The sequence below is a fragment of the Emys orbicularis genome, chromosome 4, assembly GCF_028017835.1.
Source record: "Emys orbicularis isolate rEmyOrb1 chromosome 4, rEmyOrb1.hap1, whole genome shotgun sequence".
In the NCBI taxonomy this organism is placed as follows: domain Eukaryota; kingdom Metazoa; phylum Chordata; order Testudines; family Emydidae; genus Emys; species Emys orbicularis.
Genome location: NC_088686.1, coordinates 127,193,431 through 127,209,402, shown reverse-complemented (window position 1 = coordinate 127,209,402; position 15,972 = coordinate 127,193,431). Strand labels below are relative to the sequence as shown.

The 15,972-nt window shown below is 39.0% G+C and overlaps 1 protein-coding gene across 1 annotated transcript; it reads right to left on the bottom strand.

Annotated features, from left to right (window-relative positions):
* Positions 1-9,007: 9,007 nt before the first annotated feature.
* LOC135878200 (olfactory receptor 4S2-like) lies at positions 9,008-9,862 on the bottom strand. The gene has a single exon (XM_065403790.1). The coding sequence runs from the start codon at positions 9,860-9,862 to the stop codon at positions 9,008-9,010; it is 855 nt and encodes a 284-aa protein (XP_065259862.1).
* Positions 9,863-15,972: the final 6,110 nt, after the last annotated feature.

Below are 15,972 nucleotides of genomic sequence, written 5' to 3'. Positions count from 1 at the left end.
ATAGGAATTATTCCAGTGACTAATAATGTGACCTGTACCTTATTGCAATTAATATCAATGCCTCCCGGAAGTACATAAAGGTGTTCAACCAACAGATATGGTATAGTACTACACCAAAGAGAGATGTATTAGGATATCAATGGACTGTGATTAACACTACACTAGGGACTGTTAAATTTTCATTGCCCTTATCCAGTTTCCAGATTACCTCTACATACCCAAATTGTTCAAAGAGGGCTGCCATTAGATTAGCACAACAGAGGGCTTGGGTTATTTCTTCTAGAAAGAAGAGAGACTTGACCGGATCCCTTTGGGATGGGGCCAATAGTGCAGCAGCAGTTTGGAATATTTTTAAGAACCAAGAACATGATGAGAAATTGGGGCAACTAGAGAAGGCCATTGGCCTTGTTTCTGGAGTACAACTAACCCAGGTACAGGCTGGAGTTGGTGAGTTACATGTTATTTCCGCCCTTAGTTCAATGACCCAGAAGTTGCTGACAGAGATGGTATTGAATATCACTGAGGCTGGGAAGGCATTGCAGTGGGATCTAGCATGTTCAGAAATTCAGGATTTCCTGAATGACCAGCTAATGGCCATTCGGAATGATCTAGAGCATCAGGCTTGGCCCACTGCCCTTACAGACACATCAGGAGTACCATCTGATCTGTGGCCATGGAGACATACTTGGAGACTTTCTGGGTGGAAGTGCAGACATTCTCAGTGCTCCTTCCAAGCATATGGACCGGTTGGGGGAGTGGGGGGGCTCCCACATACTGAATCCTGCCGGGTCCATGGGGAGGATGCATGTGGGATTGGGTAATTCACCGAGACATCTGGGAAATTAGACCTCCTGGTATGCCCAATCGATTTTTAGTCAGTGCTCCTGGGATTACATCTGACATTTGGATGGGGTTAGGGAGTCAATGGACATTTTGGCTGTTACAACCCCCACAGCTTCAGTGTATCCGTAAACTGAAGCCAGGAGAAGTTGTTACTCTTCATGACTACGTTTGCTGGGAGGGTAGGGGACAAGGAACTACCCTGACAGGACACTTATTTTTTTCAAGCTAATGATAGCTGTGTGTATGTTAATGCCACCACATCGCAAGACATACATTTTAATCGCATTACCACTGCAGGCAATCATATTATTTACTGGCCTGCAGATAGAATTTTGCAAGTAGTCCTTAGGTTCCAGATACCCTTTAATTGGACTAGTTTAGTACCTGATTGATTTCAAGATTTGCTTTCACTGTTACCAGAGGTTCAGAAAATCTCTGAAGTACAAGGGCAAATTCACATGCTTCAAAATATATATCAAGTTGAAAAGTATGCCTTTCATACTGCTTATAGAGTATCCACTTTATGTACTAAGTATGATGTATTGTGTTTTATGACTAAGACTGTACAACAACCCCATCATATTATTGCTATGGGAATGTTATTGCTTGTGTTGTTATTAGATAGCTTAGGATTATGTTATTGTTGTTGTAAAGGACGTAATAATAGTAATACCTTTCACATTCATGCTAATCATGCATTGTCATTACATCCAATCAAAACCCCTAAGGTTGAAGCATCTGATGTAGAATCTGAATTCTGAGATTTAATGCAAATAGAGATTTGAAAATGTTTGTTGTACTAGTAGTACAAAAGGGGGGGTTGTGGAAGCAGAGAAAGAACTGACTGACAGGAAGGAACTGCAATGCATGACAGTTCGTTAGCAAGAGTCAGGCTAACTGTAACCCTAATAACGCGAGATTTGTAGAAGCGAGGATTGTGTGAGGCGAGTGGGAAAGAACTGTGTGAGAAGTTGTTGCGACCTTGTGTAGATAATGTGTAGAAAATATTGTATGTAGGCTAGAGTCAAAACAAGTGAGAAAAATAAGATATCAAGATGGCCTATGTATAAACAAAATGCAGCTGTTGCTTGTTATTGTCTGTAATGAAAGGTATAAAGGTTTGCTGTAATTGTTTACCTGTAGAGAGACCTGCTTAGCTCTCTCCCTCTGCGCAATTGTGAGAGTTAATAAAGCATCTGACTTGCTGTACCCAAACAAAAAGTGAGAACTCTGTTATTCTCCGACAATTCATAAATAGAATTGCTGAAAACAAAAAAAAATATCTCCCATGGAAAATTATAATGAAAACAAAAAAATTAATTCTCTTCAAAATGCATTGACAATCAGAAACCAAAAAAACCCCACTAGCTTGGAAATTTTCCTGTATTAAGGCTTTCAACAAAACCTGACATTTTTCAAAAAAAACTGCAAGTTTTTTTCACAAAAATTGCCATTTAGTTCATAAGCATTTTAAGGAACAAGGTTTTTAGTAAAAAAAATTGATTGACTTTACCACAAGCTCCAATCGAATTGATATTTTATGGGTCAGACTCACTGATATACATTAGCTTCTTTATGCTACAAACATGACCCTATATGAGTTATCATTTGACTTCAGATGACTGAATTAAATTTCCTGTGTTCTAAAAACATTTTTCATGAGCTGAAATGCATCATATGTAGGAGATTAGATAGATAGATAGATAGATAGATAGATAGATAGATAGATAGATAGATAGGGGGAGTGTATGGGGATAGATAGATAGATAGATAGATAGATAGATAGATAGATAGATAGATAGATAGATAGATAGGGGGAGTGTATGGGGATAGATAGATAGATAGATAGATAGATAGATAGATAGATAGATAGATAGATAGGGGGAGTGTATGGGGATAGATAGATAGATAGATAGATAGATAGATAGATAGATAGATAGATAGGGGGAGTGTATGGGGATAGATAGATAGATAGATAGATAGATAGATAGATAGATAGATAGATAGATAGGGGGAGTGTATGGGGATAGATAGATAGATAGATAGATAGATAGATAGATAGATAGATTTTTTTATAGTTCATGGACCTTCAGCTAATGGCTGTGATAGAGCTATTTTAAATTTTGAAAAATTAAATAAAAATATTGTTACTAATAAATAGTAATACAAAACTCATCAAAGAAAGACGTTCATAATAAAGATTTTAGGGTCATCCTTCATCCTTTAGATTAATTAATTTCAGATTGATGGGTGGAATTAGATTGCAGTGAATCCTAATAAAACAGTTTCTCTTCTTTTACATTAGTAGAATAGGGCAGGGGGAAATTAATGTAAGATACACAGTCTTACTGGAAAACATTACGTGAATTGTATTTGCAGATCCAAATACTTACCTGGATGGTGATGGGTTTTATCTCCCCAGCTTCTAACCTGCTCTGGTGGCAAAGGAGTTCAGGTCTGAACAACACTAAGCACTTGCAGAATGATGAGGGTGAATTACTAAGGCATCAAATACTCATTGCAATATAGATTTTCTGGTTTGTAAACTTAATCCCCAAACCAGTCTTTACAAGCCCTATCTCAGGATGTCCTTTGCTCTCTGTCTAGATGTATGAGAACAAAATTAATAAACTGGAGTGGTTTGCTCAAGTCAGCACTCGGGGATGTTCTCAGATCCACTCTCCTCCACCTCATAAAGCCTTAAAGACTGAAAATCTAACTCCAGGAGGGTTGTTGGAAAAAGTCTCCTGGCTGTGAAGTTATAGCAGAAATACTTGCATTAAAACACATAATTGCCATGCGTCATTTCCATGGTTAATGAGCTCCCAGAGGCATTTCAAGGCTTCTCCATTGGAAACAGTTGTTGAAGAAGCAATTTTCTATATTGCTTTAGACACATAGTTGAGGCAAACTTTTAAACCTGTTTTGAGTCCCTTTCAATATTTTCAATATCCATCTTTCAATTAGATATTAATCCCTTCCCCCTTCTCACATTTTCACCAGGTGATGGCCTGTAGACATTTTTGAACCTTTGTCACATATCTGAGTTACTGATGACTCAAGATTGTCGAATAACAGGCTGTGACGTTATTGACATGAACTGTGACTGTATAGATCATTGTTGCAACCAAGGTCCTATAGTTGCACCAAATCTTGTACAAAGGAGGTCAAGTAAGGTGTCTATGAAAAGGTTGTAATTTGCTGGTTATGATTATGCTGTCTGTATGTGTGTATCATTTTTGTATTTGAAGTTATGAATATTGGCTATGTACTTGTATCTCAATGTGTTTGATTCTAAGTAGCATCAGTGAAGCATTTGGTCAGCTTTTTGAGAAAGGACTATTCTGAGTAAGTGCCCAATCAAGAAACACTTAACTGACAATGGACCTTGGGAGACTCCAATCTGCATCTGAGGAGCCTTCCTGGGAACGTTAAAGGTAGCATGTGAGCGATGGCTGCCGCCTGCAAACTGAGTCATGCATGGACATGTGACTTGCCCGTGTGACTCAAAACTCCATCTTGCTGCTGTGATTTTCCACAGTAAGAACAAAGGGGTTTCCTTTCACATGGCAGAGGATATAAAAGCCCTGGACACCCCTCCATTTTGTCTTCAATCCTGCTTCTGACCTCTGGAGGAACTTTGCTAGAAACTGAAGCTCTAAACAAAGAACTGAACGACCCATCCAAACTGGGATGTTTGTACTCCAGAGACTTGATCGGTTTAAATCAGCAATAATCCCATCACGCCTAAAACAAGCCTGAACTAAGAACTTTGCAATTGTTGTATGTATTTGATTCCATTTAACCAATTTTAACTCTCATCTATATTTCTTTCTTTTTGTGAATAAACCTTTAGATTTTAGATTCTAAAGGACTGGCAACTGCGTGATTTGTGAGTAAGATCTGATTGGTATATTGACCTGGGACTGGGGCTTGGTCCTTTGGGATCGGGAGAACCTTTTTTCTTTTACTGGGATATTGGTTTTCATAACCATTCATCCTCATAAGGAGTGGTGCTGGTGATGATACTGGGAAACTGGAGTGTCTGAGGGAATTGCTTGTATGACTTCTGGTTAGCCAGTGGGATAAAACCAAAGTCCTCTCTGTTTGGCTGGTTTGGTGTACCTTAGTAGTGAAGGACCCCCAGCCTTGGGCTGTGACTGCCCGACTCTAAGCAATTTGTCCTGAATTGATACTCTCAGTAGTGTCCCACCAAAGGCCACTTTGTTACACAGGCTCAATTGGAATTATTTAATCAGAGATTACTACAGCACTATACAGAATACAGAAAGATACAGATACATTACCACTCTTTGTCGTCACATTAAAACTGGCTCTGTGTCTCTCCTTCACTCTATCTGGTGGGACGTCCAGTTTCATTCCCCAACTAAGTTCCCACATCAATGTCATTTTATAGGGTGTTAGTCAAAGAAAACCTCTCTGCCAAAGAAACATATGTTCTGATGTCATTTCTATCCATTCTCAATTTACCTGATTTATGTATAGAGGCATAATTATTTACTGAGAAGCTGAGAAGACCAACAATTCTTAAAGATACTATCTCTCAGTGGGTCCATCTTACCACATAATCATTCTTCCCTGGATATAATAGGTATCACAGAAACCTGGTGGACTGAGGACAATCAATGAGACACAATCATTCCGGGGTACAAAATATATCGGAAGGACAGAACAGGTTGTGCAGGGGGGGAGTGGCACTATATGTGAAAGAAAATGTAGAATCAAATGAAGTAAAAATCTTAAGTGAATCCATATGTTCCATAGAATCTCTATGGATAGTAATTTCATGCTCTAATAAGAATATAACATTAGGGATCTATTATCAACCACCTGACCAGGACAGTGATAGTGATGATGAAATGCTAAGGGAAATTAGAGAGGCTATCAAAATTAAGAACTCAGTAATAGTGGGGGATTTCAATTATTCCCATATTGACTGGGAACATGTCACCTCAGGACGAAATGCGGAGATAAAATTTCTCGATACTTTAAATGACTGCTTCTTGGAGCAGCTGGTACGGGAACCCACAAGGGGAGAGGCAACTCTAGATTTAGTCCTCAGTGGAGCGCAGGATCTGGTCCAAGAGGTAACTATAAGAGGACCGCTTGGAAATAGTGACCATAATAATATAATAACATTTAACATCCCTGTGGTGGGAAGAACATCTCAACAGCCCAACACTGTGGCATTTAATTTCAAAAGGGGGAACTATGCAAAAATGAGGGAGTTAGTTAAACAGAAATTAAAAGATACAGTGACTAAAGTGAAATCCCTGCAAGCTGCATGGGCACTTTTTAAAGACACCATAATAAAGGCCCAACTTAAATGTATACCCCAAATTAAGAAACACAGTAAAAGAACTAAAAAAGAGCCACCGTGGTTTAACAACCATGTAAAAGAAGCAGTGAGAGATAAAAAGACTTCCTTTAAAAAGTGGAAGTCAAATCCTAGTGAGGAAAATAGAAAGGAGCATAAACACTGCCAAATTAAGTGTAAAAATGATTAGGGATTTGGAACGGGTCCCATATGAGGACAGATTAAAGAGGCTAGGACTTTTCAGCTTGGAAAAGAGGAGACTAAGGGGGGATATGATAGAGGTATATACAATCATGAGTAATGTGGAGAAAGTAGATAAGGAAAAGTTATTTACTTATTCCCATAATACAAGAACTAGGGGTCACCAAATGAAATTATAGGCAGCAGGTTTAAAACAAATACAAGGAAGTTCTTCTTCACACAGCGCACAGTCAACTTGTGGAATTCCTTACCTGAGGAGGTTGTGAAGGCTAGGACTATAACAGGGTTTAAAAGAGAACTGGATAAATTAATGGAGGTTAAGTCCATTAATGGCTATTAGCCAGGATGGGTAAGGAATGGTGTCCCTAGCCTCTGTTTGTCAGAGGGTGGAGATGGATGGCAGGAGAGAGATCACTTGATCATTACCAGTTAGGTTCACTCCCTCTGGGGCACCTGGCATTGGCCACTGTCAGTAGACAGGATACTGGGCTAGATGGACCTTTGGTCTGACGCAGTACGGCCGTTCTTATGTTCTTATGTTATGTTCTTATGTTCCCTCTTGATTCCCAACAGATTGCCTGTATACCCAAATTAGTTTCCAAAATCTGTATGTGTGTGTGTGAGTTAAGGAGATGGTTTCCAAGAATATCTGGAGTTTTATAGACATGAAGGTGCCACAAATTATTAAATAGAGCCAAATGCATAAAATTCCTGAATAGGGTTACTTATTGGTCAAGGAACAGCATTCTGGGCCTTAGAATTCAGACATGTTTTTTGTTGAAGATAAAGATTCTAAAGAATAGTTAATATCTAAATGAATCCAATATACAGAAAAAAAGAACTAAAGGGTTAATATTTACTAACACCTTAAATATACTGTGTTATTATCTGGTTCCTTCCACTGGCACCTTCTTACATAACAAGAGGATACAGGAAGTCCTGTGTCAAGTTCCTCAATTCACTCCTATGCTTAAATAGGGGACCTTGACAAGTCTGTCAATGGCCAATAAGCCCTGTAGGAATTGCTGTGTGTGAACAGCCATTAGTTCTCTTCAGTTAAGGCCTGATCCAATGTTCAACAACATCAATGGAAAATTACCGTGTTGACTTCAGTGACTTTTGCATCAACCCCTTAATCATTGGTATATAGAATTTAACAATGCTTGGATTTCTGCTCTAGATTTTATCTGAATCCTGCTATTGCCATTCTATTTTGATGTGAACGCTTGCAATATTTAAGGCTGAGTGAAGAGTGTAAACATTTCCAGTTCTTTTACACCTAATTTCAATTAGATTATTATTATTATTATTATTATTATAGTCCCAGTCACACTGCAGCAGTATGACCCAGTGATAGCCCTGGACTGTGGCTCTGAAGTCATGGGTACTAGTCTTGGTTCTGACATTATGACTTTGGGTCACTCACTTCCTTTCTCTGAATCTCTGTTTCCTTCCTACTCTTTGCCAATTTAGACCTTAATGTCTTCAGGGCAGGGACTGTCTCTTACTATATGTTTGTACAGCACCAAGCACATGGAGTCCCAACCACAGTTCAGGCCACTAGGCAAAGCTGTAATACTACTAGTAGTAATAATTTTGCATTATGTTCTCATGAACATTTAGGCATGTGTACATTGTGAGGATCTGTTAAATGCATATGTGTGTGTGTATATATATATATGTATATATATATATATACATATAGTATAAAACGGAGTGAATTATTTTGAGCTTTTCATATGTACTTTTTTGCTATGCCCCTTTGCAAACAATTATCATTATGAGCAAGGGAGAAATAAAGCTCATTGCATCTTAAGTGTAGCATGCAGAATTCCGAACCACCTAGCTTTACATTTATGTACAATGCAATTTATGTCATGTCAATCACATTTTAGTTAAGCTGCCTACAGAGGGTTGTGCAATATGGGTCTCTCTTGAATTAGAGATATTTTGGACAGCATATTGGAAGGGGGTTCTTTCAACCCATTTGGAAAGAGAATGTTTATGAGTGGAGAGGGTTAAGGCATTTGAAATCTGCTTCAGTGCGACTGGGACTATAATAATAATAATAATAATAATAATAATAATAATAATAATAATAATAATAATAATAAATAATCTAATTGAAATTAGGTGTAAAAGAACTGGAAATGTTTACACTCTTCACTCAGCCTTAAATATTGCAAGCGTTCACATCAAAATAACAGGTTTCAGAGTAGCAGCCGTGTTAGTCTGTATCCACAAAAAGAACAGGAGTACTTGTGGCACCTTAGAGACTAACAAATTTATTAGAGCATAAGCTTTCGTGGGCTACAGCCCACTTCTTCGGATGCTGTAGCCCACGAAAGCTTATGCTCTAATAAATTTGTTAGTCTCTAAGGTGCCACATGTACTCCTGTTCTTTTCACATCAAAATAGAATGGCAATAGCAGGATTCAGATAAAATCATTGGGAATTTTCACAGAAAAACTGAACAACTCTAAAATCTCTTTTCTCTAAAATTGCTTCTGAATATCGTTACTTTACAGAATTACCATCATTCTACACATCACATTTTTCATTTCTCTCCTAATGCCACTTTTCTGCTCCCTAATTTTCTCATGGCATTTTTCACCTCCTCATTTCTCAGGGAAATGAGATCAAGGGATTCAGCAGAGGGGTGATAATGGTGTTGAACACAGTCACCATCTTATCTTCAGAGAAGGAGGTGGAAGGTCTTAAATACATGAAGATACATGGCCCAAAAAATATAATCACTACAGCAATATGGGAGGCACAGGTGGAAAGAGCTTTGCAACGACCTTCAGAGGAGCAAGATCTCAAGGAGACTAAGATGATGACATAGGACACAATCAGCACAACAAAACAGCTCAGGGAAATCATCCCAGTATTGGCAATGATCATGTTGCCAACAAAATAAGTGTCAGTGCAGGCTAGTTTCAGCGAAGGGTGCACATCACAGAAATAGTGGTCAATCTCGCTGGGTCCACAGAACAGATAGTCAGGAGAGTCTGAACCATGGAATGCAGAAAGCCGCCCACTCATGAAGCCCATCAGCGAGCCACACACACACCGAGTCATGATGGTCGTGTAATGGAGGGGTTTGCAGATTGCAATGTAACGATCGTATGCCATCACTGTGGGGAGGAAGATTTCAGTGCACTCAAAGAAGTGGACCATAAACAGCTGTGCTATGCAGCCATCAAAGGAGATGGTTTTCCTCTCAACCAGGAAGACTGCAATCAGCTTTGGGGCTGTGACAGAGGAAAGGCATATGTCTAAAAACGACAGGTAGTTCAGGAAGAAATACATGGGAGACTTCAGATGATGGCTACTCTTTACGGTGACAATGATGAGAAGATTTCCCAGCACCATAGCGATATAGAGGAGTAAAAAGAATACAAAACACACTGGCTGTAACTTCTCATTCTGGCAAAGTCCCAAAAGGATTAATTCAGTCACTTTCTTTGCAGGCTCCATGTACTCAGTGTAAATGATAGGTAAATGTTGTGACGTTGGACCCCATAATGCTTTATGAATGTATATATGACATAACTGGAATATGTTTTATGCTACATATGCCACGTAACATATCTCTGTAGAGGTTATGATCTACTGAATATATTCATCCTATTTGTATGCAGGTATCATTTTTGTATTCGAAGTTATGAATATTGGCTGTGTACTTGTTTGATTTTAAGTAGCTTTAGTAAGGCATTTGGTCAGCTTCTTTAGAAAGGAATTTGCAAGTTAAGTGCCCAATCAAGAAACACTTAACAGACAATGGATCTTGGAAGACTCCAATCCACATAAGAAGTCTTCCTGGAGACATTCAAGATAAGCATGTGGGCAATGGCTGCTGCTTTAAAAACTGAGTCGTGCATGGACATGTGACTTACCCATGTGACTCCAAAACTTCATCTTGGAGCTGGATTTTGCATAGGAGAGAGGAAGGGGTCTCCACCCACAAGAGAAAGTCTATTTAAGCCCCTGGGAGACCCCTCCATTTTGTCTTCAGCTGGCTCAAGAGATAGCCTCTCCACCCCCAAAGGATACCTGAAAGAAACTGGAACAAAGGACAGTAACCACAGGAGTGTGAGTGTAAAAGAAGCAGTGAGAGATAAAAAGGCATCTTTTAAAAAGTGGAAGTCAAATCCTAGTGAGGTAAATAGAAAGGAGCATAAACATTGCCAAATTAAGTGTAAAAATGTAATTAGAAAAGCCAAAATGGTGTTTGAAGAACAGCTAGCCAAAAACTCAAAAGGTAATCACAAAATGTTTTAAGTACATCAGAAGCAGGAAGCCTGCTAAACAACCAGTGGGGCCCCTGGAAGATGGTGATACAAAAGGAGCACTTCAAGACGATAAAGTCATTGCGGAGAAACTAAATTGATTCTTTGCTTCAGTCTTCACGGCTGAGGATGTTGGGGAGATTCCTAAACCTGAGCCGTCCTTTGTAGGTGACAAATCTGAGGAATTGTCACAGATTGAAGTGTCACTAGAGGAGGTTTTGGAATTAATTGATAAACTTAACAGTACCAAGTCACCGGGACCAGATGGCATTCACCCAAGAGTTCTGAAAGAACTCAATTGTGAAATTGCGGAACTATTAACTATGGTTTGTAACCTGTCCTTTAAATCGGCTTCTGTACCCAATGACTGGAAGATAGCTAATGTAACGCCAATATTTAAAAAGGGCTCTAGAGGTGATCCTGGCAATTACAGACTGGTAAGTCTAACATCAGTAACAGGCAAATTAGTTGAAACAACAGTAAAGAATAAAATTGTCAGACACATAGAAGAACATAAATTGTTGGGCAAAAGTCAACATGGTTTCTGTAAAGGGAAATCATGGCTTACTAATCTATTAGAGTTCTTTGAAGGGGTCAACAAACATGTGGACAAGGGGGATCCAGTGGACATAGTATACTTAGATTTCCAGAAAGCCTTTGACAAGGTCCCTCACCAAAGGCTCTTACGTAAATTAAGTTGTCATGGGATAAGAGGGAAGATCCTTTCATGGATTGAGAACTGGTTAAAAGACAGGGAACAAAGGGTAGGAATAAATGGTAAATTTTCAGAATGGACAGGGGTAACAAATGGTGTTCCCCAAGGGTCGGTCCTAGGACCAATCCTATTCAACTTATTCATAAATGATCTGGAGAAAGGGGTAAACAGTGAGGTGGCAAAGTTTGCAGATGATACTAAACTGCTCAAGATAGTTAAGACCAAAGCAGACTGAAGAACTTCAAAAAGATCTCACAAAACTAAGGGACTGGGCAACAAAATGGCAAATGAAATTTAATGTGGATAAATGTAAAGTAATGCACATTGGAAACAATAACCCCAACTATACATACAACATGATGGGGGCTAATTTAGCTACAATGAATCAGGAAAGAGATCTTGGAGTCATCGTGGATAGTTCTCTGAAGACATCCATGCAGTGTGCAGAGGCGGTCAAAAAAGGAAACAGGATGTTAGGAATCATTAAAAAAGGGTTAGAGAATAAGACGGAGAATATCTTATTGCCCTTATATGAATCCATGTTACGCCCACATCTTGAATACTGTGTACAGATGTGGTCTCCCCATTTCAAAAAAGATATACTGGCCTTAGAAAAGGTTCAGAGAATGGCAACTAAAATGATTAGGGATTTGGAACGGGTCCCATATGAGGACAGATTAAAGAGGCTAGGACTTTTCAGCTTGGAAAAGAGGGGACTAAGGGGGGATATGATAGAGGTATATAAAATTATGAGTGGTGTGGAGAAAGTGAATAAGGAAAAGTTATTTACTTGATCCCATAATATAAGAACTAGGGGCACCAAATGAAATTAATCGGCAGCAGGTTTAAAACAAATAAAAGGAAGTTCTTCTTCACACAGTGCATAGTCAACCTGTGGAACTACTTGCCTGAGGAGGTTGTGAAGGCTAGGACTATAACAGGGTTTAAAAGAGAACTGGATAAATTCATGGAGGTTAAGTCCATTAATGGCTATTAGCCAGGATGGGTAAGGAATGGTGTTCCTAGCCTCTGTTTGTTAGAGGGTGGAGATGGATGGCAGGAGAGAGATCACTTGATTATTACCTGTTAGGGTCACTTCCTCTGGGACACCTGGCATTGGTCACTGTCGGTAGACAGGATACTGGGCTGGATGGACCTTTGGTCTGACCCAGTATGGCCGTTCTTATGTTCTTATTGCTGGACCCAGACTAGAAGGAGGCTAGTCTGTAAAAGAAGCTTACTGGAACATCTCTGAGGGTGAGATTTCATCTGTATTCAGTTTCTTACTGTATTAGGCATAGACTTGCGTGGTAAAACGGATTTATTTGGGGTTTGGACCCCATTGGGAGCTGGGCATCTGAGTGTTAGAGACAGGAACACTTCTTAAGCTGTTTTCAGTTAAGCCTGCAGCTTCTGGGGGACGTTGTTCAGACCTGGGTCTGGGTTTGCAGCAGGCTAGCGAGTCTGGCTCAAGCAGGCAAGGTTCTGGAGTCCCAAGCTGGCAGGGAAAACGGCTTAGAGGTAGTCCCAGCATATCAGTTGGCAGTTCCCAAGGGGTTTTCTGTGAACCAACCCATCACAAATGGAATATAGCTAATCCACCTGCCATGACACAAAACAAGGATATGAATAATAAACAGTTATTGACCAGTGACGAGGTAAATATCAGGATGCATAGACTGAAGTGGTGGACTTTGTCCAAAAATAAAAAAGGGCAATATGTAACTCAAAGAACTAAAGGAAATCAGCTTGAACTACATATTGGCATGAACAGTATATTCTCAAATAATCAGTGTGGAAAATGTGAAGATGATTCATTCTATTCTTCACACATAAAAAAGTTACTCATCAAAGACTTTAAGTGTAAGTGAAAAACTTAACCTTAACTATGCTTTGCAACCAACCCTTTCATGATATGCATTCTATTTATTCGTATTGCATTGTTAAATACCTTCAGGAATCCCATTTTTCAACCAAGAATTACCATATCTCTTACCTTTGCATTTGGGCACATAAATGCTCAAAAAATGTATTTATTTGTACATGCAAACATGAAACTGAGTTCTCATTAAGTAACCAATGCTTGAAAACTGGTCTATGATTATTTTCATCACAAAATTATTTCACAAAATCTACATTTAGTTGAAAAGCCAGTTTAACTGGGAAAAAAAAACAGTTTCAGTGGAGAATTTTGATCAACTTTACACAAAACCCCAACTGAAACAAGAATTGAAACACTAATTTAACAGCAGGACTCATGGATATACTTTAGTTTGTGCTTCTCCAGATATGCAGAGTAGCCATAAATCCTGTTCGATTGACCAGTTAACTCTGTCACAAGAGCAGTGGAAAGCAGCTGAAGCCTACTAGTGAATCTGACCCTATATGTGTTATTGATTTGAGGTGACTGAATTAAATTTTCTGTGTTCAAAAGAAAGTATTTATGAGTGGTCATAAGAAGGAATGGATTAAATATGGCATGGGGATGGCCATTGCTTACGGACTAGCATCTAATAAACCTATTTTATACATTTCGAAACTAAAATTAAAATAACAAAAAATAATATGAAGATTTTTCAAGAGAGAAGTTAGTAATGAAGATTTAAGCATCATTCATCTTACTTTAGGTGAATTAGTTAGAGACTGATTGATGGAGGGAGGAATTAGATTGGAGTGAATCCTAATACAGTGTTTCCTTTTTCTTTTACACACATAAAGCTAAGCAGGGAAAGAACAGCATAAAATACTCAACCTTACTGGAAAACTCAAATGGATTGTTATTTGCAGATCTCAAAACTTACCTGGATGGTGATGGGTATTATTTCCCCAGCTTCTAACCTGCTCCTGTGGCAAAGTTGTTCAGGTCTGAACAATAAGCATTTCATGAATGTGATTTACAAGGGCATCAAATACTCCCTGCTATATAGATACTCTGGTTTGTAAATTTCATCCTAACACTTGTCTTTACAAGCCCTGTCTTAGGATGTCCTTTGCTGTCTCTCAAGATCTGCGAGGACTAAATTAGTGAACTAGAGAAGTGGTTTGGATCAAGGCAGCATTCAGGAATCTTTTCACATCAACCACTCCCCCAATTCACAAAGCTGCAGGTCTAAGATCATCAAATTCTAAGACCCAGAAAGATCTTTGGGGAAAATTGTCTCTCTCTTGACAGTGAAGTTACAGCAGAAATTTTTAAAATAAATATGTAGTGGTAGTGCGTCATCACCTGATTAATGAGCTCCCAGAAGCATTTCAAGGCTTCTCCATTGGAAATAGTTGCTGAAGAAGCACTCATCCATATAACTTTACCTTGTGATGTTATTGACATGAACTGTGACCATATAGATCATTGTTGCAACCAGGGTCCTATGGTTGCACCAGGTCTTGTACAGAGGAGGTCAAGTGGGGTGTCCATGAAAAGGTTGTAGTTTGCTGGTTATGATTATGCTGTCTGTATGTGTGTATCATTTTTGTATTTGAAGTTATGAATATTGGCCATGTACTTGTATCTCAATGTGTTTGATTTTAAGTAGCCTCAGCGAAGCATTTGGTCAGTTTCTTGAGAAAGGAATATTCTCAGTGAAGGACATAAATCCACACCATGTAAAGGTCAAAGCATAGGGGTTTATTATACACAGCGCTGGCGGAGTGTCACCTGGCTTATCAGGCTCAGAGACACTGTCAATCAATTGATTACAATGGAATATATAGATTTACCATGGGCGGGGGAAAGTGACGGGGTAGGCAGTTCCACACCCCGGGATAGGTTTTGCAGCAAGACAAGATAGCACAGTAGCCAATGGTTAAAAAGGTTACATAATGTCTCCGCCCATGGTCTCAAGTTAGCCAGTTAACATTTAATTAATACTTTGATAAAATGTTATTAGTATAAAATATATGTGTTGAATTCTGATTTGGGGTCCATAGGAATGGAGCAACTCCTTTGATTGTCCAACAGGTACATTCCTAGGGGTTAAAGCAAAGAAACAGTGAAAGGATATGGTAATACAGATTGTCTCCTTTATGTCTTAAGGCAGGGCATTGGTCCCTTGGAAGAGAGGTGGAAGGATGCCATATCATTATACTGACATGTGCCAATTTTCATAAACTCAAGGTTGGATCTGTGGGAAGACTGTTTTCCCTTCAGGAGAAACACAATAGGAACAGGGATCCTTTGTTCAATTTGAAACATTGGATGAAACATAATTATTCAGTTATTGCTTCAACATCTGGCATTTCTACTGACAAAGCATATCTGCAAAGGCAATGTTATCTTGTTTATTCTGCTTTCTCTTAGCTAATCACTATTAGCTAGGCCTCTGGTCTCTTAACCAAACTCTGGACTTCGGGTCTGAAAAAGAGCTGGCACAATCCATATACCAGGTTGTTATATAAAATGCACATGGATTTTAACCCTTCACTCAGTAAGTGCCCAATCAAGAAACACTTAACTGACAATGGACTTTGGGAGACACCAATCCACATCTGAGCTCTCCTGTGAACGTTCAAACTAACATGTAAACAATGGCGTCGGCCTGCAAAAAGCTGAATCATTCATGGACGTGTGACTTGCCCATGTGGCT

What these genes read in the sequence shown, in the direction of transcription:
- LOC135878200 (XM_065403790.1), bottom strand. Translation starts at nt 9,862, where the DNA reads ATGGAGCCTGCAAAGAAAGTGACTGAATTAATCCTTTTGGGACTTTGC.